The 23,863-nt window shown below is 36.3% G+C and overlaps 1 protein-coding gene across 3 annotated transcripts; it reads right to left on the bottom strand.

Annotated features, from left to right (window-relative positions):
* Window positions 1–1,367: 1,367 nt before the first annotated feature.
* LOC121420609 lies at window positions 1,368–20,358 on the bottom strand. Of its 3 annotated transcripts, none has more exons than XM_041615275.1 (3): window positions 20,269–20,358; window positions 12,803–13,020; window positions 1,368–3,203 (listed from the first exon to the last, which is right to left on the bottom strand). In XM_041615275.1, the coding sequence occupies exons 2-3, from the start codon at window positions 12,960–12,962 to the stop codon at window positions 2,875–2,877; spliced, it is 489 nt and encodes a 162-aa protein (XP_041471209.1). In that variant the 5' UTR covers window positions 12,963–13,020; window positions 20,269–20,358; the 3' UTR covers window positions 1,368–2,874. The 3 variants fall into 3 exon arrangements, with proteins under 3 accessions (XP_041471209.1, XP_041471222.1, XP_041471216.1); XM_041615288.1 differs by lacking the exon at window positions 20,269–20,358 and adding an exon at window positions 20,052–20,088; XM_041615282.1 differs by lacking the exon at window positions 20,269–20,358 and adding an exon at window positions 16,197–16,429.
* Window positions 20,359–23,863: the final 3,505 nt, after the last annotated feature.

The raw sequence follows: 23,863 nt of genomic DNA, 5'->3' as shown, positions 1-23,863 counted from the left end.
GGTGATTTGTTATTAAACAAAGTTCTTGTAATTACATGTACATGTACAAAATACTGTTTTTATCCACAATGTGGATTCCTTGCATCTCCATATCAAACATGATATATCTGGCTTTGAATTAAAGACTCTAATATAAATTTGATTCACATCCAAATTTCTTTTTATGAAAATACTGAATAGCAATATAACTAGCTCTATTTCTTTAAAGTAAAACTAGTACATGCCGGTGTTTCATAAAGCTGTTCATATGTTAAGAGCGACTTAACAAACCACTGATGATCCTTTCTTAGGTGCTATATCAACATCAATGGAAATTTGGTGTATATCATTTAACACAAGAAAGGATCACCAGTCATTCGTAAAGTCACTCGTAAATTACCAACATCTTTACAAAACATCCATCCGGTTGCCAATCTGAAACCCTGATCCCATAAACACAAGATATTGGGTAGGCGTAAATGATCCTCTGGCTTGTCAAAATCTGTTCAAACTGCAAGAATCCCCGCTAAATTACGAGAACTTTTTAAGGCTAAAAAATACCCGTTAATTATTCCTGCATTCACACCGCCCCGAAACACATCCTTCGGAATAAGTTCCCGAAGTTACGAGCATGCGTAGTATGGTCTGATAAGCAGACAAGGCGCGAGATTCAAAATCACTAGCCCAGCAGCCACCCACGCCGCCGCGCCCAACGACACGCTGGGATAAAAGTTCCCGTAATTTGCTTTCACATCGCCAAAATACCTGCGACCTTGGAAAAATCCCCACGAAAGTTCTCGTAATTTCGCCAAGTACCTACTATTTAGCGGGTATTTTCTTTCGGGGAAATTACGCGTAGTTTGCTTTCACATTACCAAAATACCTGGTATTTTCTGATCGGGGTAAATTTCCCGATCAGAGAATACCTGGAACTGGCGAACTTCGAGGCGGTCTGAAACCGCCTAATGTAAGTCTTTCACAAGGCCAAGATGGCAGGCCAAAGCTTCTTCACTGCATTGGAGCAGGCAAAAGCACCAGACATAACCACAAACACAGGCGAGCTTAAAAGCTTAAGATTTGGGCTGGCTACGTAAGGCCAAATATTTAGCCGACACAAGTGGTTTCACATCAACATTTTGGAAAACCATAAAGATCTTTTCGGAAAGGGGCAGGGATGTGCATGAGGCCAGAATTTTTGAATCACTAACTGGAGGAAACCTCCCATAGACTTTGTACATGTAACTCGGCCTAAAGCTGGGCCAAGGCCGGAAAAATATGACCTTGAGGCATGCCTCAACAACATCCATAAAAAGAGGTACTTGCTTTCCAGGGCAATAGCTGTACATGTAGATCACCTTTAATAATATACCCACTATTTTTTTCCTGAATATGGCCCCAAAACACCTTTTATACCATCAGAAAAGTTTCATTTTAACATGATTTCACATTCTGCAACATCTTGATAAATTAATTGGTTCGCACAACCATGTGGAATGCATAATATGTTCAAACTTTGGATAATTACCAACATGATCTACTTGATAATTAGTATCACATCGCTTTTAAAAGAACAACAAACAAATACTTGCAATCTATTTCACAATCACATGACATGTTTTCATATACTGTACATGCATAATACAATTTCCATTTTTTTTTATTCAATATCGTAAAAGAGAAAAACTTTCTATAGAAAACAGAAAGATATTAGAAACATGATGATAATGGAATATTCAGAAAAGCATGATTTTTTCTGAGTGACCCTAATATGACAGTTGGTGATGTTAATCAACGCCACAAATTCAAAAAATATTTGTCCGTTCAGAAAGGAATGATAGAGGGCTCACTCATGATGCAGTTATAGACCCAAGCAGGGGCCTATTGAACATACAGCTAATTCTAAGATTCATTACCCATCCACACAGATTGGCTAAGAATGGTATTGATTCTAGACATACATAAGCAGTGGCATTCAGAAAATCATATCTTTGCAAGGGGTGACATCGAATTGAGAACACCCGCATCCATGACTCACCTTTTAAAAAGCGAAAAAATTAAGTATGTCGCATCCCCCTTTATTAATGCACTGTACGGATAAAATCTCTATTCTTTCAAATCCTTTTCAGGATTTCCACAAGTCTTCTTTAGAGCCCGTACTCTGACATCCAATTATTCTTATTTTTATAGAAGAATGTGTGACTTAGATTACACACCATAAATATCAAAAATATATTTTATATCTACTATAATAATCATAACATTATATTTACCTAGGGTAGCCCCTATTTGTTCTTCTGCAAAATGACATGTCAGGAAGTTTAAGGCACTACAGTCCATGTATATTCCCAGCTTTAATAAAGAACTCAAATAATTGCATCTGCTGAAGCTCTTATTTGTCCAAAAGCCAACTTGTGGTAGACTATGCCCTCTATTGCCAACACTTTCTGTGAGATAACTCAAATTATAGGGTCACTCAGACCGGGCAAACAAACTCTTTGGGTGGTATATCTGCCACAAATAGTTCAAAAAGCTATGGGGCCCTTATAGCAATCAATAGCACAATGATAGAAAAAGATGTTACTGTTTAAAGTGAAAATGAACTCTATAACTGCCATTAAAAAACATCATTATATATCCACTATATTAAATTTACACAGACAACACACACACACACACAAATCAATGCCCTAATAGGGGTCTTCACTAAAGCACCATACAGTGCACAACATGGCATTTCTACAAGTATAATCTTTAGCATATATATGATATTGCAACAAAACACAGGTTCCTTTTCTAGTTTCACTCTGAGAAAGAGCTGTGTGGGTATGTTGGGTCGTGCCTGGCAGCGCGACGACGTCTTGGTTGGGTTTTATGTATGCTGAGGGTAGGCTTAATCTACGTCATGGAGGTGATGGAGGAGGTGTGGTGTGACGCCTCCAGGCTCTGGGTCTGGCCGCTCGCCGACCCTCCGACCGATGTCTCCTGGTGATGCATGATGGGAGAAAGGTTGGAATGGGATGCATCTAATCCTGGGCTGGTAGGACTCATAGGAGGGGACGTCATATCACTCTCATGGGATACGGAGCGATGGTGAAGGAGCTGGGAGAACTTGGAATGGGATGCCCCCTGGCGGGGACTACCAGGAGCCCCTATCTCCCCCTCCTGGGGCATGGAGCGGGGGTGGATCAGCTGGTAGAGCTTGGCAAATGTGTTCACACCAAACTCTGTATGAAGAGAGAGAGAAAAAAGAAAGGGTATACATTAACTTCAAACAATAACTGTACACAGTACACTGCATTAAATGATTATAAGGTACATACATGTACATGTAATTACAATGAAGAGAAAAGGGATTGTGAAACACATAAAAACTGATCCAAGAAAAGAGCATCAAAACTAAGGAACAAAATATAAAACCAAACCTCTTGTATTAAAAAGATCAAAGATGGAAACAGATCTACATGTATATAAGCAGAGGAGTTTTAGAAAATAGAAGAAATATCAGAGAGTACATGTAATAGAGAAGAAATAAGAAAGGGGAAAGGGAAAGAGAGAGTGATATAGGAGTTCTATAAAAGTTCTATTAAAAAAACAACCATATACTGTAATTTCTTAATTTCATTACAAGGAATTATTTCCATCAAATTCAATTCCAACTTACTATACAAATAAATGTCAATAGCCATCTATCCACATCCTGAGCTTTGGATGTTGTGGTTTCGATCCTTATTGCTTTTAATAATGTGCATCACTTCAAAATTATCATGAATTCATGTATGCATGTCAATTTCAAAGCAATTATGATGACATAATTCTTTGAAAACTGTTTACTTTGTAAACATTGCAACCCAAATTCATGTCTACGTGTATGTTCTTGTTCACATCAAATTTCAGTTTCACATAGATTATTCATCACTGTCACTTTATACCTGTTCACATTAGAATATTTACACAAATACACAGACACTCTAATATCAAATCATCTTGAATCTGGAAAATCAACAAAATATTATTTGTAAAAATAATACACTACATGTACATGCATATAGCCTGAAGAAAAATGCATAATCTAGGTGTTGTAAATTGAAGGATGCTTCATATTGAGAAAATGTAAATAGAATTTTACAAAAACTACCTGTAACAAACATGTTCATTTCAACACTTATTTTCAATCAATTCGACAATAAGAGCATTCTAACTATTTCTTCACAATATAAATTTGGTACAGGTTCAATAATGTAAATTTCAAAGTGAACTAATGATCAATCTTGCCGAACAATTGTATCAACTCTTGTATATTAAACTTCATATCAATATCTATAGTGATTCTTTATTTCAAAAAATCACTCTCACTTTTGTACCATTCTTTTTCATGTTTTTTTTTTTCATTTTTCTAAAATAGGCCCACTGCACACAGACTCTAATCTTGTATCCAAACTTATTCCAAGACTGACCTTGAAATCATAGGGATATTAATATAGTGTTTCTCCATGCTAAAATTCTATTTCATAGGGGGACCCAACTTCTTTTCAATTCACAATTTTACACATAAATGTTAGATTTTAGATTGTATATTTCACACAGCAAGTATTTCATGATTCTTTTTATACTTTTATTCATAATCTTTCATAACACTTGTCAACAAATTCAAATTGGGAAATCTAATCATCTTTAAAAGTCAGAAAATGAGGACTTTAAAAGTTCTCCTCACATACCATGAATTTTGTATAGTGTGAATGAAGCAAATACTACGTGCAGGGTTGCACACATATATCTGTTGACTCAATCAACTCATGTTTTCGTAATAGGATATTGCGCAAATTATATACTAGACAGAGTTCAAATACTTCTATATCATGGCAAGCAAAACTTAACTTTTTCCGTTTGGGACCTGGACTGAACATTAGAATGAGTCATACGGTGCCCAACTGCCCATGAGATCAGTACTAGATGTATATGATTAGATTAATGGTTTGATGATTCTTAGATCTTGAAAACTTTGTTTTGAGCCCGGGGGGGGGGGGGGGGGGGGGCGGCACTCGACCAAAAAAGTGGTGGGGGTGTGCCGCGGGCGAGACAAAAAACGGGGGCCCTGGAGCGGGCTTATTGTAAAAAGGAGGGTCCTCGGAACGGGCTTCGGAACTACAAATGTTTGTGAAAACGGGGGTCCTTGGAACGGATCGCCAGCGTGTGAGTGCGTATATGCATCCCTGTGGAACGGAAATGCGTGCATGATGCAGCTAACGCGGCCTCCGCCGGGTGCGCTGGCGCAGCTAGAGAGCTGAGGCGATGGTCTGAGAGCGCTCGGCGGCCGCTTTTCACCAAAATTGCAGCTCATTGTAGCAAAACAATGCGATCGGAACGGCGCACCGAAAAATATGCGAAGCTTTGGAGCGGATTTCTTTCTTGTTTTTTCTCGATAAGAAGAAAATGCTATGCCTTGGAGCGGCTTTCTTAGTTCTTTTGCTCAAAAAGACAAAAATGCTATGCCCTGGAACGGAAATTTGAGTGTAAAAATGGGGGTCCCCTCCGCGGCACATACCCACTATGCGTTATATACTGAGTGCCCCCCCCGGGTTTCGAGCACAATCAATGCATCAAATCATTAAAGAAGGGCTTTACTGGGGTAGGCTTTGGAGTGGAACACAAAACTATCACCTTTACAAAATGGTATTCTTTTCTTTTCCAGGCAGAAGGGACAAACTACTGTGACAGGTTTGCACAGATCTGAAAATGAAATCAATACACGTCTCAAATTGTGTGTAACTATCCTTTTCAGGGGGGGGGAAATCACATAAGGGCTGAGGGCAAGATTTAACCCATGCAATGCTCAGAACAAAAAAAAAAGAAAGAAAAAAAGAGCCCTCTAAATTCCCATTCATAGCAATGTTAAAGCTAAATCCAAAGTTGCAGATTTAGGCAGTAAGTTGTGATTTTTTTTTGCCTGATCCTTTCCCCTCACATTTGTAATCTATACAACCAAGCTAATTGTTTGATTTTTAGAAAAATCATTCATCAATTTTGTTGTAATTCAAATATAAACCTTAAAGTTTACAATTACAAAAAACATACAAACATACAGGTGCAGTACGTATGTATATCAACACAGTCTAAAGAAAACACACGTATATATGACAACATTTCCTGTTTACTGTTCTTTGCTTTATAGTTTCATATTGTTTCGCTTTATTTAATGCAGGCTTGGATGCATTAGTGCGTGTACAGTGTAAAAAAAATGCTTAATAGAGCGAACCGGCTGAAATAACATACATTTCGGTATGATGTGGTGAAGTCAACAAATTAGAAAATATTTCATACCTTCATCCATTCAATTCTATTAAATTTGCAAATTAAATTGTTGGAGAATGTATTTTGATGATGTACAGACTGTCTCTTTTGTAATTTGGTGAATGCATACTGGAGTCTCTAATACTCGTACTTTCCAATTTGATAGGCCAGGATTAATGAAAACAGGGTGAGATGTCGTACATGTACCTATACCACAGACTGTACTGTTCACCAGCAGAATCCATTTTGTAATTTTGTCATGCGTAAATTATTTTTCCCATCTGATTGTACTTTTCAATTTCATAGATGCCTTATCTCAGATATACACTGAACCTACATGTACATTCAAATGGTGCAATTTGAAATTGTCGTGTGACAAAAAAAAAGTGTATAAAGGGGTGTTTTTACAGTTTTGGACGTGGTCTTCGCGTGCACTCGTTAAGGGTATCAAAAACGCTGATTTTCCAAAAAAGGGTAGTTTTGAAATTCTTGTCAATGCATCTATTGCAGGGTCAAACGTATTTAGGGTATGTTTCTTTTTTCCAAAGATTTTTTTTAAAGACTAGCCAAACGTGTTTAGGGTATGTTTTTTTCCCTCAAGCTTTTTCCCCAGGTTCATATTCTGGCGACAACTTGTTTAGGGGCCAAAATGTGTGAAATAAAGCCCGCGATAAAATTGAAATTGTTTAGGGGGTTATTTTGCACACAGAGAAAATTTGATAAGGGGGTGTTTGGAAATAATTTGGCCACACGTGTGTACAGCAATACAATTGACTGGTTCCCCCCCCCCCCCCCCGAGGCATCTCTGACAAAATATCAGAAAAATATAATGGTATACTTTCAAACTTGAATTTTAAACTTTCAACAACAAATCTATTAAAGACTGAATTACTCAATTTTCAAATCATGCAATGTGGGCACATACATGTACATGTGTGTGTAAAACCTCTTGGAACCAAGCTCCTCATTTGATACATAACATATTAAAAACTTCACCATACTGCAGTAGCAATGTAGCATGGTCATTTTATCACATGCAATCTATTCCAGAGTCCCTGACTAATGGCACTTTTTGATGAGCACAATTTGATAAGCAACATATGTTCTATTGGTATATATCTGGAGAGTGGAGGGTATGCAGTACTTTTTCGCATCATCTGACCTTTCCAGCGCAGAATTCAATTGTATTCTAGATTGATGTATGCTGTGCTCAAAATAATCTAATAAAGATTTTAAGATAGTATGCCATGAAATACTGCTTGACAAAATATGTAACAGCCTACAAACATGGCAGTTTGCCAATTAGGGGGGGGGGGGTGTAGCATCGACAAATTTCCTCAACGGTGTGCAGTTCTTATCAAAATCTTTAATTCATCCTTCATTTCCCCACAACATGCACTGTTCTGAAGATGCCATCAGGAGTAATTATTTATACTATTATAATTTCAATTGGCCAGGGCATAGAATTGCACATTGACATAAAATAACTGCAACCCAAAGGGTCCACATGCATACATGTAGGCCTCGATACAAAAATACAAAACATGGCTGAGAATGGGCTGAAAATATGCGTCCTTGAATCAGGCGTAGAACCAGTAGGATTAGACAAAATAATCATGAAAGCAGACTTTTGTACAAAAATAATTTGGTCCCTGAAATGGCATTGTGTTCAACCTGGCATCCGCAACATCCTTCAATGTTCATTGAAGTCAGTATTTCTCAGATGCTAGTAGCGTACATGTGCATGTTTTACGGTAAACCCAAGGAGGTAAAAAAATGGTATTAAGAGGCTATAATAATAATAGCATTTTATCTAGTTGCTTATTCAAGACGCACTATATACTACCCGGCTTGAGCTCCAGCTGCTAAAGCGGGTTATTGCATTCAAGGAATTAATCCTGCCTGGTACCCATTCACCTCACCTGGGTTGCAGCAGCACAGTAATGGAAAATTTCTTGCTGAAGGAAAACACCCCATGGCTGGTATTTGAACCCATGTCCCTCTGATTGAAAGAAGAGAATTCGAAACCACTACACCACAACACCCCCATGTTGAAACTTTTACTATTGTATAAAGAACAAACAGGGAAGTGGGAGTGAGACACTTCCCTGGTACAAACATGGGTACGAAAATAAAATTCAAATGCCTTTTTAAATAAAAGATATTTCATTGCACAATAGAATGATGCTTGAGCAGTCTGTTCAGGTGCACAAAGTTGACGTTGTACTCGGAAAATGCCTAAAAAGTGTTTCAAACAAGCGGAAAACTGTATTGGGACAATAAACAAAGTGGTTGTATTGGGAATCTTTTTGGGACAATAGAAAAATCCGAGATTTTGAGGTGAAATTATGAACCCTGTGGAATTTAGTAGGCCTACAGCTGTTGCCTATTGCTAATCTGATCACAAGTCTGCCAAGTCTCTAACTCATATTTCAAGGTAATCAACCCACTATTGGGGTCATGACTTTGACTTAAGGGTGATTCACGCAAAATGCATGCTGAAGAAGCATGCTTTATCACTATGCTTTCCTTTTTCATGTCACAGACGATCTAGTATAAAAATACAAGTAGGTATATGGCCCATGACTAGGCCACTTCATTCTGCTCAAATTGATTGTAAGAAGCTGTTGAAAATATGAACCAAATGAGAGATCATTGCAAAACACCAACTTGTTTTTAATGAGCCTGTCTACATTCCAAAGGCACTTTCATTGCCCATCTTGAAAATGAAGAAAATAATGATGCAAATGATAGAGTCGACAATATCCATTTTTGAAAATTTGATAACAATTAGGAATCTTTTGATAGAAGCATGATAAATTACAAAATGGACATTGCGAATATTAAGGAGTAAAGTAAACTCAGTAAAGGCAAAACAGCCATGATTTGCATCAAAAGAGGTACATACATTACTATGAGGGATAACAAGCAAAAGCAGGGCAATTCCATAAAATATGTACATCCGAATTCCGACCCCCTATATCAGGGTGACCAGGCGTCCTGTATTTCCCGGGAACCCTTCCCAGGACACGTTTTTCTCCTTTATTTCAGAATATTGAACAAAATGTATTTTAAAGTGACAAATTTTCTTCAAAATAACCAACAGATGACGAAGCAGAGACAACAATAAAATCGATAAATTAACTTTTGCAAGTTCTGGGGAGATTTTCTTAAACCCAATACATCGCAAATGAACTGGCCTCCTGCCACTGTGTGGCAGGCTACTACATGTAGCTAGGCATGTAGGATCGGAGCAGATTCTCTCCACCAAACATGCCAAAATAATCACAAAATCGGAGTGAAATTTGTATTATATTATGGGTTCTCAGATTACTGATTTGGAGATGTACTCAGAAGTTATTGAGTTTTCATAACTAGATCTGGTTGTTTCAATTCTTAAGTTTAAAAAAAATATCACTTCGAATTTTTTTTTCGTTTCTAATACACTTTTTAATTTTAGATATACATGTACATTTGAAAAACATCAAATATCATGATTTTTGTTACATGGTTGGATTTTTTTTTGCTTGAAGTTTGAACTTTTTTGCTCTTTCTTTCTTTTCTATCCTTCCTGCTTGCTCGTTTTTGTTCCATCTATCTTTATTTATCTTTCCTGATCCTTTCTCTCTCTCTCTGTTCATTTTTCTTTCTTTCCTCCTTTTTCTTACCCGTCTTCTTTATCAAATTTCCCTTATATATTTCCTTTTTTCTTTCTTTAATTAAACATTTTTCTCCCCCTCCTTTCCTATCCTTTTTCTTTTAAATCTTTCACTTCTTCCATTATGTTTTCATTCCCTCCTTGCTTCATTCTTCTTCCCTCTCTTTCCTCCTTTCTTTCATTCTTTATTTTATTTTCCTTCTAATTCTTTCCCTTATTCTTTCTCTCCCTCCCTTAATTCCTTCCTTCCCTCCTCAATTACTGTTTTCCTTCTTTGTTTATTTCTTTCTTTCTTTCAAAGAATTAATAAAGAAAACATTTTTCTTTCCCTCATTCTTTCTTTCCTCCTCCTTTTTCTTACTTTCTTTTTTTCTTTCTCTCCTTTATTTTGTTTTTCACACATTTATTCTTCTTCCATTCCTTTCTTTTTCTTTCTTTCTGTATTCGATTCTTTTTTTTCATCCTTTTATTCTAACTTTCTTTTATTCTTTTTTTCATTTTTTCCGTCATTTTCCCCTTAATTTTTTTCTTTCTTTCTTCTCAATTCATCTCTTTTATTTCTCTACTTCATTCTTTCGTTCACCCTCCCTTCCAATACTTTATAATTTTTTGCAGGTGTAACACTGTGTAGCCTTCTTTGTTGATCGTTTTTGTCGATTGTCCCATATTTCATTTTGTAAAATCTGGTCACCCTGCCCTATATGTGGGACTTTCATGAAATTCTCTGTCTCTGAGGCCATTCTCATTACGCTTTGCTAGCGTTCCCACTTGATCACACGAAAGTAATATTCAAAATCACTTCATGTAAAGCGCTCTTGTTGCTATGGAAACGCTCTCGGTGGGGTGAAACATTTCGCGCGAAATTCGAAACCGCAGCTTAGGCATTCTACACCTGTCTTGTGGAGTAGCGCGCTAAAAATGTGCGAAGATCGCTTCCCGAAGAACGGTTGTGTCCTCACGCTAAAACCACTTTAACGAGACAAAGCAATCTTGAAAACTGCATCGCGAGGTGGTTTTCCAAACTGGTTTGGAAGATCACTTCCAAGACCGCTTTGACCGTTCTCACTATGCGTTAAACTAGTTTCCACTAAACTAGTTTTAGGAACGTAGTGAGAACAGCCTCTCTGATTTCTTGTTCTTTTGATAGTCTGTAATGCTCTCACCATGACTTGGTCAGTCTATGAAGTGAAGTAAAACTTGGAAAAATTGGGGTACGATGTACTTGTAAAAAGGTTTATTATTTGGAATTGCCCAGCAGACACATCTGGATCAAATCAGCCTCAAAAGAATTCATGAAAAATATTCCTTGAAATGCCAAGTATGTTGGGATAAATGCAAGCCAATGACAATTCAATGCCAATGATTATCTTCAGTGTAGTTGCAATAAATATTTTAAAAATTGCTGATAATTATATCCACAGGAAAACTGTTAATACAAAAGAAACGGTTTGACCAAAAAGAAAAAAAAAATCAGTAACAAAAATCATAGAGTAGGCAATTAAACCATGAAGATAGTGCAAACATGGCTTCTACTCCTAGCAGCTCGAGTTAATGGCATTTTTAATACATCATGGATTTCTGAAAACCAGTCAGATAAAAAATCAATAAATGCAGGCAGCGAGGGCTGAATGAGGCAAGTCGTCAACAGAGTGAAAAACCCACATTCATCAACTACATGTATGACCTTCAATATTAATGTATTTTGAAAAAATCCCAGATCTATTGATGCACACTACCACTCACTGTAATAATGAATTTTTACCAAGGCAAGCCCTGCCATGCAGAAACAAAGTTCTGCACAAATACTGGTTTTGTGACGTTTGGATTCATTTCATCACAATATTTCATGTGTGGCATACAGGGTCTGACAATTATGAGCTGCATTTTCCAAATGTATTATCCGAGTACAAACATCCCTGTCTCCAGCATGTAAATATACATACACCCATTCAAGAAAAGGGCCTCTTTCTCAACATGATGATAGGCTACCAGTATTTTAATTGCTTTTATAATAAAAAAAAAAAATATATTTGTACAGTTCACTGCAACTATCTTTGTTACATCAAACAAGGAAACAAATCATAAAATTGAACACCTGTGGTTTCTGTACATTTGGTAGCTACATGTAAATACTTTACAACGTGCTTGCTCCCCGTTTGCTTATTTTTTAACTTTCATTGGTTCATGAATCAGAATGACTGTACATTACAACCAGAGCAGTTGAAATAAGAAAGGGGACTCTTCTAAGTACTACATTTAGATGTATTTTCAAGACGATACATTTTTGCTGTAATTGGGCATATAAATAGTAAAATAACAGTTTCTGTCTCGCTGATGTTGATCAGTCTGCAAGATGTATGGATGAAACTCATGAAAGTGTTTGGTATTTGTAAAATGTCAAGATAGTCGGGATTACAGAGAATGGACGACGTGACAGACCTACACTCACTTCCCTCTTCCCAAAAAAACTTTCCAACTTAACATACATGTAATAAAGGGATGCAACATAAAATAAATATAACAATGATGATAATGATGATGACAACACTAATAATGATAATATAAAAATATGCAACATTTATATGATTATATCGCAAAATTACAATGTTTCTAAGAGCTGCATAATATCACTGCAGCTTTACATGGTGCATGGCTATCCTGATGGATACTCACCATTAATAAAGAATTTCTTCCTAAAAAATAACCATTAGCAATACCTGGGTACAGAGTGGCAAATGTAGATAAATGCCTTGCCAGAGGATGCGAGTGCTGCTGTGGGATTTGAACCCCAGACCTTGTGATTCAAAGTCGGGAGAATTTATATCCACTTGAGAGACAGTCCCTCTGTATTACACAACACACAGCGAAGCCATATACCTGTTTTTCTTGGGCTAGCCGGAGGTGTGCATTCTGGAGATCCTATCGGAGACCCAGCAATACCGATGGGCTCTGACCGCAGCGAAGCCAATTTCTGATGACGCTGTACCTCACGACACCTCTGTGCTGCTAAGATTGTACCCGTGGGAATTGTAGCCATCTTTCCGTCTTAATCAATGTCCGACTGATACCGAGCAAGTCTAGACGGATGATACTGCCTGTGTATGGATAGGAATGAATGAGAAATGAAGATGGTGGAGTCAAGGCAACTCAGTCGAGTAGGTTATCTAATACTGCAATCTATATAGCTTCAATTCAGGCTCAAGATATTATAAGTGGAAGTCTACTGTAGTCTGCAAGTACAGACCCTGATAGTAACTTTAATCAACAAGTGTGCCTCCACGCAAAGACTAGCACATACAAAACTTGCAGAGGGCCTTCAGTACACAAGGCATGAGTAGGCTGCAATTCAGACCCTTTACTCGAGTGAAGGGTTTGCCCAGCAGACTAGAAGTCTACAGTCATAGAGATTGTAATGTAAAGTATGAAATCAATTCCAGCTTCACTTTTAAATAACCAATCAGAATCATTCATTTCTTCCTGTAATATGCATTCCAAAATTTCAATTTCCTGTATTGACTCGATAAATAATTAAAAGATTTTCTCTCACATTTGATGAATTTTTATTTTGCAGCACATCTTTGAAAGATTCCTTTGCACCCAGCTCTTACAAACCATTTTACAAACACAGGCTCTTTATTTCAGGCACAAGTTCAGAAATGCCACATTTTTCTCATGAATTACTTTAGGCTGCTATGAAGACTGATATAAATTATAATAAATATTTATATGATATTGACTGGCCTTGAGGGGAACATCAAATATATTGCCAGCAAAAGAATCATATATCCGCCTGAGTCTTTAGACGAGGGCAATATGGGTCTTTTAAAGGACAAGTCCACCCCAACAAAAACTAGATTTGAATAAAAAGAGAAAAATTCAACAAGCACAACACTGAAAATTTCATCAAAATCGGATGTAAAATAAGAAAGTTATGGCATTTTAAAGTTTCGCGTATTTTCAACAGAATAGTTACATGTATATGAACGAGCCAGCTACATCCAAATGAGCGAGTTGATGACATCATTCACTCACTATTTCTTTTGTATTTTATTATATGAAATATGAAATATTTTGATTTTCTCGTCATTGTCATGTAAAATGAAGTTTCATTCCTCCCTAAACACGTGGAATTCCATTATTTTAACATTTTGTGCTTCAGGCAAGGAGGTCCTAATTGTCTAATTCGTAAAAATTTAAATATTGTATAATTCAAACAATAAAAAACAGAGAGAGAGAGGGGGGGGGGGGGCAGAGGGGGTGGTTCAAGACATACATGTATCCACAATCACAAAAACTGCCCTCAACAAGTTTTACCCAAAGATAATTTAGGAAAATTCTAAAACAGAAAATAGTAATACACATGCTCATTATTATGTGTAAGAACTTCACATGTAGCATCAATAACTTGAGAATAATAGACTATTTAAAGTCACAACAAACAATTACTGTTACTTTGAAAAGTTACAAAAACGTTGAAGCAAAAGAAAGACCTGCACAATGAAATCTGTGTGAAAGAAAAGTGCATGCTTGAAAGAATCTTCAACAAGTCTAATGTGTCTTCCTTTCTCAACTCGGGATTAAGGAGGATAATCCTAATTTTCTCTTTTTTGTATATCCTTCATCCTTCACTTGGTACGATGCATTGTACCATGGCATAAATGACCAGGGTGGTCAATGAACAAATAAAAATCACAAATAAACAAATATGTGCAGTACAGTTTCATCAGAGTCATTCTGAGTTTTCTGACACAGGCAAAAACATACCATTTTATTTTGATGGGCTATTAAAATTTTACAAAGTCCACCCCCAAAAAAACTTTATTTGAATAAAAAGAAAAAAATTCAACAAGCATAACACTGAAAATGTCATCAAAATCGGATGTAAAATAAGAAAGTTATGACATTTTAAATTTTCACTTTATTTCACAAAACAGTCATATGCACATCTCCGTCGGTATGCAAATGAGGGAACTGATGACATCACTCACTCACTATTTCTTTTGTATTTTATTACATGGAATATGAAATATTTTGATTTTCTCGTCATTGTCATGTGAAATGAAGTTTCATTCCTCCCTGAACATGTTGAATTCCATTATTTTAACATTTTGTGCTACAGGCATGGAGGTCGTAATCATCAAATTCGTAAACATTGAAATATTGTATAATTCAAACAATAAAAAACAAAAGAAATAGTGATTGACATCATTGACTCTCTCATGTGGATGTAACTGGCTCATTCATATAACTATGTGTCAAAAATATAGTAAACGAAACTTTGAAATGTTATAACTTTCTTATTTTACATCTGATTTTGATGAAATTTTCAGCATTGTGCTTGTCTGATTTTTCTCTATTGATTCAAATCAACATTTTTCTGAGGTTGACTTGACCTTTAATAATCTACAATTGGGGATTTTCTATAGCTCTTGCTTTTATAATAGTTTCTGGGGCTACTTTTAGCATTTCAGCCCCAAGTAAATTTTTTCTCAGCTCTGACAGAGAGATGAAAAATAGTAAAGGCTTAAAAAAATGGAAGAAGATCATCAAATACAAAATTTAGTAAACACTATGAAAATTTCAATTTGGCAAAATAAGTGTCATTCATTTTCAACATGAAAGTTGATCAGGGATGACAAGCCAGTGGTTCAGAGGACTTCACAAAGGCAGCTGGAGATGAGAACAGATATCAAGCAGTTTATCATTTTCAGTCCTGTATTCACATACATACATGTACATACATGTATATATTAGCGATTAATCATATGCTTGATTTTAGCAATTGATTATTGTTTATGCAATCTATCAACAAAAATATATTCTGCGATCATTGCTAATCTTTGCAGACTCCTGGTCAATTAAAACATTTATTCCATATTTTCAAATAAACAGCATAAAATGTACACTGAATCACAAGGCTATCAAGTCACACAAGATCTGTCAAAAAGCCAAAATAAATTCATGTCTACAAAGGTGTCCACGTATTTGTACATGTAAAAAAAGCAAGTATAAACATATATTGTAATGTGGAAATCACACAAAAATCAGAATGGTGAATTTGGTGCCAAAGATTTGTCATCTTTTTAAATTACAGGACTTCATTTTATTTTCGTTTATCCAGAATACTGTACAAGATACTGGTACAATCAACAATCAATTTCCTAGGGATGACACAAATGACAGAACCAAAAAATCTGCAATGCAATTTCTCTGAATAAACTTACAGAATCCAATAACACTGAAAAATATGTTAATATGTTAACATTTTTACCTGTGACCTTCTAATTGAACTCTACATGTACTTTCCAAAATTTTGACTGCACTTGAATCTTCACAGAGGACATTAAATGACCATGTGACCTGCATGAACCGGCCGGCCTAGTGTACATTGGGGTACAGAGAACTGCAGGGGAACAGGGTTTTATGTAATTCTCCGCCACTCATCAATAATCAAGATTGAGAAACTAGGCCAAGGAGTTTGCACAAAAGCCACTTGCCCCCTACAGGATGGCAGTCATAATAGAGATCGATACTCTGAACAGAATAGACCACCACAGGAGACAATGGGAGTTCTTTTCACTAGTTGGTGACAGACAAAAGAGTAGTGACAGTGTCCCAAACAAAACATGGTTGAATCATTGCATAACCTTGTGTTCTCGAAAACTCTTGCTCTACCATCCAGTCAATAGATTGGGGGCATTCAAGAAGCTCCATTTTTTTTATATTCATTCTGATCTTGAACAGAATAAAGGTTTTATAGGTTCTAGAGAATAATTGAGAATTTGGCCTACTTTTGATGGTATCCTGAAATCAATGGAAACCCATATAAACCCCACCCTTATGAAGAAAAGCTGATGAAATTTGGGGCATGTATTGTCCAAAGATGTACAAAAATTACACAATTCCTGGATAATGTTACATGAAAATCTATGAAAATTGCATTTAAGATATATTTTTGTTCCTCAAAAGAAAGAGCTTTTTTAGATAACACTTCTATAACATTAGATTTTATCCAAAATTGATGTATTGTAAAATTAAAAAATTATATTTACATCATGTAAAACTTATAATACTCTTACAAAATTAAATACATGTAGAATGAAAAGAGGTCAAGTTTTAGTGACTTCATAGACCTTCAGAGTAAAAGATGCAGATCGGAAAACAGTAACGGCTGTAAAATCAATAATGGAAGTATTTGAAGGCTGATGATCGAGTTACCTTTGGTATATACAATCCCCAAAACAATTACAAGAAATGATCATTACTTGTAGGGTGCATATTATTCACATAAAGAGAGTCCCTATGGCCTATGCACTTAAGATACAGTTTAAGTAAACAAAACATACACCCAAAAAATTGTCAACCATACAAATTATGTCCTGAAAGAGCATCTTCTAAAAAACATAAATTTGTTTACCATTTTTATAATAGTTATTTTGCACTTGGATATAATCAGGAGATAAAATTGCTGTGCCAGAGTAAGGTATGACTGCAGTCAACAGTTTTAAAATAAGTACATATAGCAAGAAAATCCATTGCAAGCTACTTTTTAAAATGAAATAAACATAATCTTTTCCTAGAAAACTTTTTAGAATCAATTAATATCAATAAAATAAGAAAGGAATTTCACAATAAAGCGAAACTCATATTGAGAATTATGACTTCATGGACATTTGGATGAATTCATTGCAGTCACTATACTTTTGCACAAATCAGGACTCGCTGTCAGTATATAAAAGCTACAGCAGATTGTTTCCGGACAGGTTGTTTGTCTGGACAAGACAACATTTTCAGGAACTTTGAGATCAATATTTCATTAAACGATTGGGCCAGAGAATCATCTTTTGACACTGTAATGAAATATAAATGATAAAGATTGTGTACAATTTTAGCTAGCTCTTGACTGGTAGTTTTCTATTCAATTATGAATTGCGTTTTAATACTCCTCTTCTTCTGGGTTGATTTGCCTCCTTCAAGTTCGAAGATTCTTGCAGATATGGTTGACACAGTGTGTGTGAGTAGCTGGGTTAAGGTGCATTGTGCATATTTACAAGATGCAAATATATGGTATTGGTGATGTAGCTTCTGCCTTCTGTCAAGCTCTGGGGGGGGGGGGGGGGCACTTCCATTGACGAGTGGATACCATGTGCAACCATGAGGTCTCCAAAAGCACCCTAAATATTTTTTTTCCATATTCTGAAAATGCACCACTTAAAGGACAAGTCCACCCCAACAAAAAGCTGATTTGAATAGATAGAGACAAATCAAAGAAGCATATGTATGTATATTATTATATAAAGTACAGACCTTACCAAAGATAAGAAACTCAACGAGAGGCACATAAGCATATTGCTTTACGTCTCAACATCCAAGTAAATACAAGTAAGAAACACTGAAAATTTCATCAAAATCGGAAGTAAAATAAGAAAATTAAAACATTTTGAAGTTTCGCATAGTTTTTAAAACAGTTATATGCACATCCTAGTCAGAATGCAAATGAGAAGACCGATGACATCATCCACTATTTCTTTTGTATTTTATTATATGAAATATGAAATGTTTTTATTTTCTCATCATTGTCATGTGAAATAAAGTTTCATTCCTCCCTGAACACATGTAATTCCATCATTTTAACACTTTGTGGTTCGAGCAAGGGGGTCCTAATTGTCGAATCCGTAAAAATTGAAATATTGTATTATTCAAACAATAAAAAACATAAGAAATAGTGAGAGACATCATCGACTCTCTCATTTGCATATCACTGAGTTGAGCATCAATAGAACTGTTTTGTGAAAAATAAGCGAAACTTTAAAAACTATTCTTTGAACTGAATAAAGTGTTATTTTAATTGTTATATGTCACGAACTTTGGTAGTCGGTTTTACCTTTACCTGCACCATTGGGTTTACATTGTAGTACTGCCCCACCTTCCACATCTCGCGCAAATCAGATTGTAGTTGATTGTTGGGGCAAAAAGTAGATCCTTTACAAATTTTTTTAGTCTTTTATACACTCCCAAATTTGAAATAGATACCTTTTTTCATTATTTCGTGTTTTTTACACCCTTATTACATTACGTTCATAACGTGCCCTATCTTGAAAAAGACGTCCTTTTACGTGTTTTGGTTGCGGATAGTATCCATTCATCAATGCAAGTGCCCCCCCCCCCTTCAAGCTATGACAGGAAGGCTGTTACCGTTGGACTACTCCACTGACAAACCATGCAAACAGACGAAAATAAAAGAAACCTTGAGCAGTTTCAAGATGATGGCTAGAGATAAGTAGACCAAAAGCTTTGGTCTCTGTTATGTTGGTTGTTCAGCTGAACTCTGTTGGCTTCACTCACCAAATACAGAGACCGAAGTTCTAGCGCGATCTGTACAGGGGACTCAATGGCCATATGTTTATGTACTTAAGATCGGACAAAACGGGGAAGTGAATTTGCGTGACAGCCGAGGTAAGTCACTGTTTTTGTTCCTTTTAACTTGGTTTTTCACCGTTTTTTGGCAATCAATGCCAAGAAAGAGGGAATATTAATTTGCATTTTGGTCGCAATAGTTGTTAATTTTTATAGTCATTATATAAAGACAAAAATTGAAGAGCCCCGACAGGGGGATTTTGCATTGCAAGTCCCCTAATGGTGGCTGCACGATAGCGACCCGTCTCTGTGTACGAGGAGAAAAAAAAAATGTTAAAAACCTCCTCGAAACAGACGGCTGCCAGCTGTCTAAAGCCTAAGCAGCTAAGGCTGCACTTTAGCCATCTATTTTCTTTGTCTTTGAAAACTTTGAGTCATGGGCTGCAGCACTCATTGAAGTCATTCAATGAACAAGCAGAACTGCAGGGGAGAGGGGGTGTGCCTAACTTACGTTAGGGGGCTTCACTGCTTCAGTCCCCTCCCCCTCATTTCTTTTCGTATAGCTATATAGCCTAGGCCTATTCAATTTAGATCTGACTATAGTAAATTAGGCCTAGTGCTAGTGGTAATGAAGTGGAGTGGAGCCTGCACAAACTTCACTCGAGGTACCCCCCCCCCCCCATAAAGATTCACTCATAGCGAATGATGGAGTACACATCCACTCACAAAAAAAAACACAACACACACACAAAAATATGCACATGTACACCTTGCCCGCCTGCATAAGCACCGCCGACCGAGACCCTCCCTGGCTGAAGTGAAGCCATCGCATCGCATCGTCCCTGAGCCGATCAGCGCTTGGAGGCTCAGGCCTCAGTCTGATTCTGCCACTTTTTTTTTTATTTCTGCATCAGTGCATGCATCTGCCAAGTTCGTGCTCAACTCAACAGCAAGATGGAAAGATGGAATAAAAAAATGATGCTTACCTCTGTTTTATACCAATAAGCGTTCTAGGTAAGCCTAAAACATTCAGATAATAATAATCAATGGATGTTTTGTTGTCCAAGACTGAGCTGAGATGCGATATGCATGCTCAAGTTGTTGCTGTTTCAAGTCTATCAAGATCATAATGCGCTGCGTGATCAGCTGGACTGCAATTTGTGAATTAGTCTAGTAAAACGTGCGTTTTTTGGTATACACAAAATTATTTGGGAGACAACTGTCACAAAATATCAAATTTGACGCCATACCTGAAACGTAATTTCTAAAATTATTAAACGAATAACTGTTTTGATTAAAGTTTCAATCGAATTATACCATCATCTTCACGTATTCGAGATAATAATTTGTGAATTTGGAATGAAGTGTCTAGTTGTGTCTGGGGCTATGTTTACATCTAGAAAAACCACCAATCAGAGCAGCAGCTGAGCGAATGACTTTGACATCGCTTCGCGTCCTTCGCTTCATGCACAGGATAGGCTATGACGAGGGCGCATACATTCGTAATTCCGAGGTTCGTTAATCCGAAAACGAAATAAGGTTCGTTAGTACGAAGGTTCGTAAATCCGAAAACGAAATACGGTTCGTTAATCCGAAAATTAAATTAATTCATTTTGGTAACAAGAACGGAGCTGTTCTTGCAAGATAACAGGATATTATGCAATGATAAACTAACGAACGGTGAAATATGTGTGTGTTGTGGCCAAAGCATGTATTGATTAAAAGGTCAAGTCCACCTCATAAATTTGTTGGTTTGAATCATAGAGGAAAATCAGACAAGCACAATGCTGAAAATTTCATCAAAATTGGATGTAAAATAAGAAAGTTATGACATTTCAAATGAACGAGCCAGTTATGTCCAAGTGCAGTTGATGAGGTCACTCACTCACTATTCCTTTTGTTTAATGACGAGAAAATCAAAATATTTCATATAATAAAATACATGAAGAAATAGTGAGTGAGTGATGTCATCAGTTCCCTCATTTGCATACCGACCGAGATGTGTAACTGTTTTGTGAAATGAAGCTAAACATTTAAAATGTCATAACTTTTTTTATTTTACATCCGATTTTGATAAAATTTTCAGTGTTATGCTTGTTGAATTTTTCTCTTTTTATTCAAATCAGGTTTTTGTTGGGGTGGACTTGTCCTTTAAGAATAGGCGCCCGGATTTTATCTGAGCAAATGCTGCCCAAGCAAATGGTTTAAAGATGCAGCTAGGGGATTAAGTGTGTTGGTCGTTTGCGAGTAACCTCCAGATAATTGGAGGGGATGTCATTTTTAATAAGAGCTTCTCCTGAAAATTAATCTAAAATGTATAAAGAGAGTATTTATAAAAAAAAATCCCATTTTGGAAAAATAGCATTTCCCTGTTATTTCTTTAGGGGTACAAGTGCCCCCTGCTACCCCCGGCGGATCAAACTTTCGCCAATGGGGGGGGGGCAGCACTGGGGGGGGGGCGAAATATTTTCACCCATAATTTCCCTGATCATAATAATCGCAAACGATGGTCATAATAAAAATGGTGATAAAGAATATAAATGTTAATTAAATTTAATTGATCGTTTTTCTAGTGTTAACAATGTTAATCCGTTTTTCATGATTACAAAAAATGCTCGGAATATTAATTTTTTATGTGGGGCGTTGTGGCCCAGTGGATTGGTCTTCTGACTATGAAACAGAGGGTCGTAGGTTCGAATCCCAGCCATTGCGTAATCCTTCAACAAGATATTTCACACTGTGCTACACTCAACCCGGGTGACGTGAATGGGTACCCAGTATAAATAAATTAATTAAATACCTTCCTTTGGGCGCCTAGGCAGCCCATCTAAAGCTGGGGTAATAATAATTGTAGGGCCCGCTGGGAGTACGTTTTTCAGAACTGAGATGGCTTCCCTTGGTCTTATTCGGCGTACCGTGAAATTTCCAAAAGTTTGAGCTCGTGATTCGCTTGCAACATCTCACTTTAACAGCAATTTTTGATTGATTGATTGATTGATTGATTTTATTTGTCAGGTAACTGTGAACAAGTACATGAAAAAATATGAACAGTAGTGTATACCTTGACAGGATTGCCCATGAAAGCCGAGATGGCTTATTTCCAATGGGGTCCTAACATCAGTAATTGACAACAATGTACATATATATGAAAAACACCTATAGAAATCTACAAACTACATCAATTAAGTCTAGACCACTGAAATTACACGAAGAATTGTAAAACTTAATATATGAAAAGACAAAACAAATAAGTTTGCCATGAAAACCATTTACGCAAAATATGATTAAAATAATTGTAAAACAGGTTGAGTAAACGATCATTACTTCTAGGTTACATATGAAAATTATACTATAATCAGTTTTTAAATAGCGCTAAATGCATCGTAACTAATACAAGATTCATGAATCGTAAAACCTAAGATATGAAAAAGTACAAATAAGTTTGACATCAAACTTTCACGCAAACAACAAAAGATGATGATAAAATGTAAAACAAGTTGATTATTAAAATAAATCATAACTAAATAGTTATATATAAGACTACATGATACACATGAAATTAGAAAGAATATTTAACATTACAGAGTGGGGACATTTTTTAAGTGTTGTTTCAATACTCTTTTAAATTGTGTAAAAGTCTTAACCGATTTAACGTGAGTAGGGAGGGAATTCCAAAAATGTATACCATTATAATAAAATGTGTTGCCAATTTGACCTTTTCTCATAGGTACAACAAAGTTAAACAGACTATTTCTTGTTTCATGCTCGTGAATATTAGATGACCGTGTAAAGTTTTTTGAGATGTAATGATATTCGTTTGAATAGAAAATTTTATGAACATGGTGAAGTATAAGTTGTTGCGACCTCAAGTCTATGCGAAGAAGGCCAGCTTTTTCGATTTCATTCTTCCCAACATGTGTTCTTGGGTGTAAGCAAGTAATAAATCTAACAATCTTATTTTGAATAATTCTAAACTTTTTTTGATCAACCTTTCCAAGACTGCAGTACCATGCTGCATTAGCATAATCAAATAAACGGTTACACTTCGTAATTCCGAAGCTTCGTAATTCCGAAGGTTCTTTATTCCGAAGGTTCGTAATTCCGAAACACGTAAATTGCCTATACCTCGATGTTCGTTAATCCGAAAACGAAAAAGGGTTCGTTAATCCGAACATTTGTGGCGTAATTCCGACGATTCGTTATTCCGAAGGTTCGATAATCCGAAAACGAAATAAGGTTCGTTGTTCCGAAGGTTCGTTAATCCGAAAACGAAATAAGGTTCGTTGTTCCGAAGGTTCGTTAATCCGAAAACGAAATAAGGTTCGTTGTTCCGAAGGTTCGTTAATCCGAAAACGAAATAAGGTTCGTTGTTCCGAAGGTTCGTTAATCCGAAAACGAAAAAAGGTTCGTTATTCCGAAGGTTCGTTGATCCGAAAACGAAATAGGGTTCGTTTTTCCGAAGGTTCGTTAATCCGAAAACGAAATAAGGTTCGTTAATCCGAAAACAAAATAAGGTTCGTTTTTCCGAAGGTTCGTTAATCCGAAAACGAAATAAGGTTCGTTAATCCGAAAACAAAATAA

The sequence above is a fragment of the Lytechinus variegatus genome, chromosome 1 (assembly GCF_018143015.1).
Source record: "Lytechinus variegatus isolate NC3 chromosome 1, Lvar_3.0, whole genome shotgun sequence".
Lineage (NCBI taxonomy): Eukaryota > Metazoa > Echinodermata > Echinoidea > Temnopleuroida > Toxopneustidae > Lytechinus > Lytechinus variegatus.
Note: the sequence above shows the minus strand (reverse complement) of the source record. Positions and strands in the feature narration are given on the sequence as shown.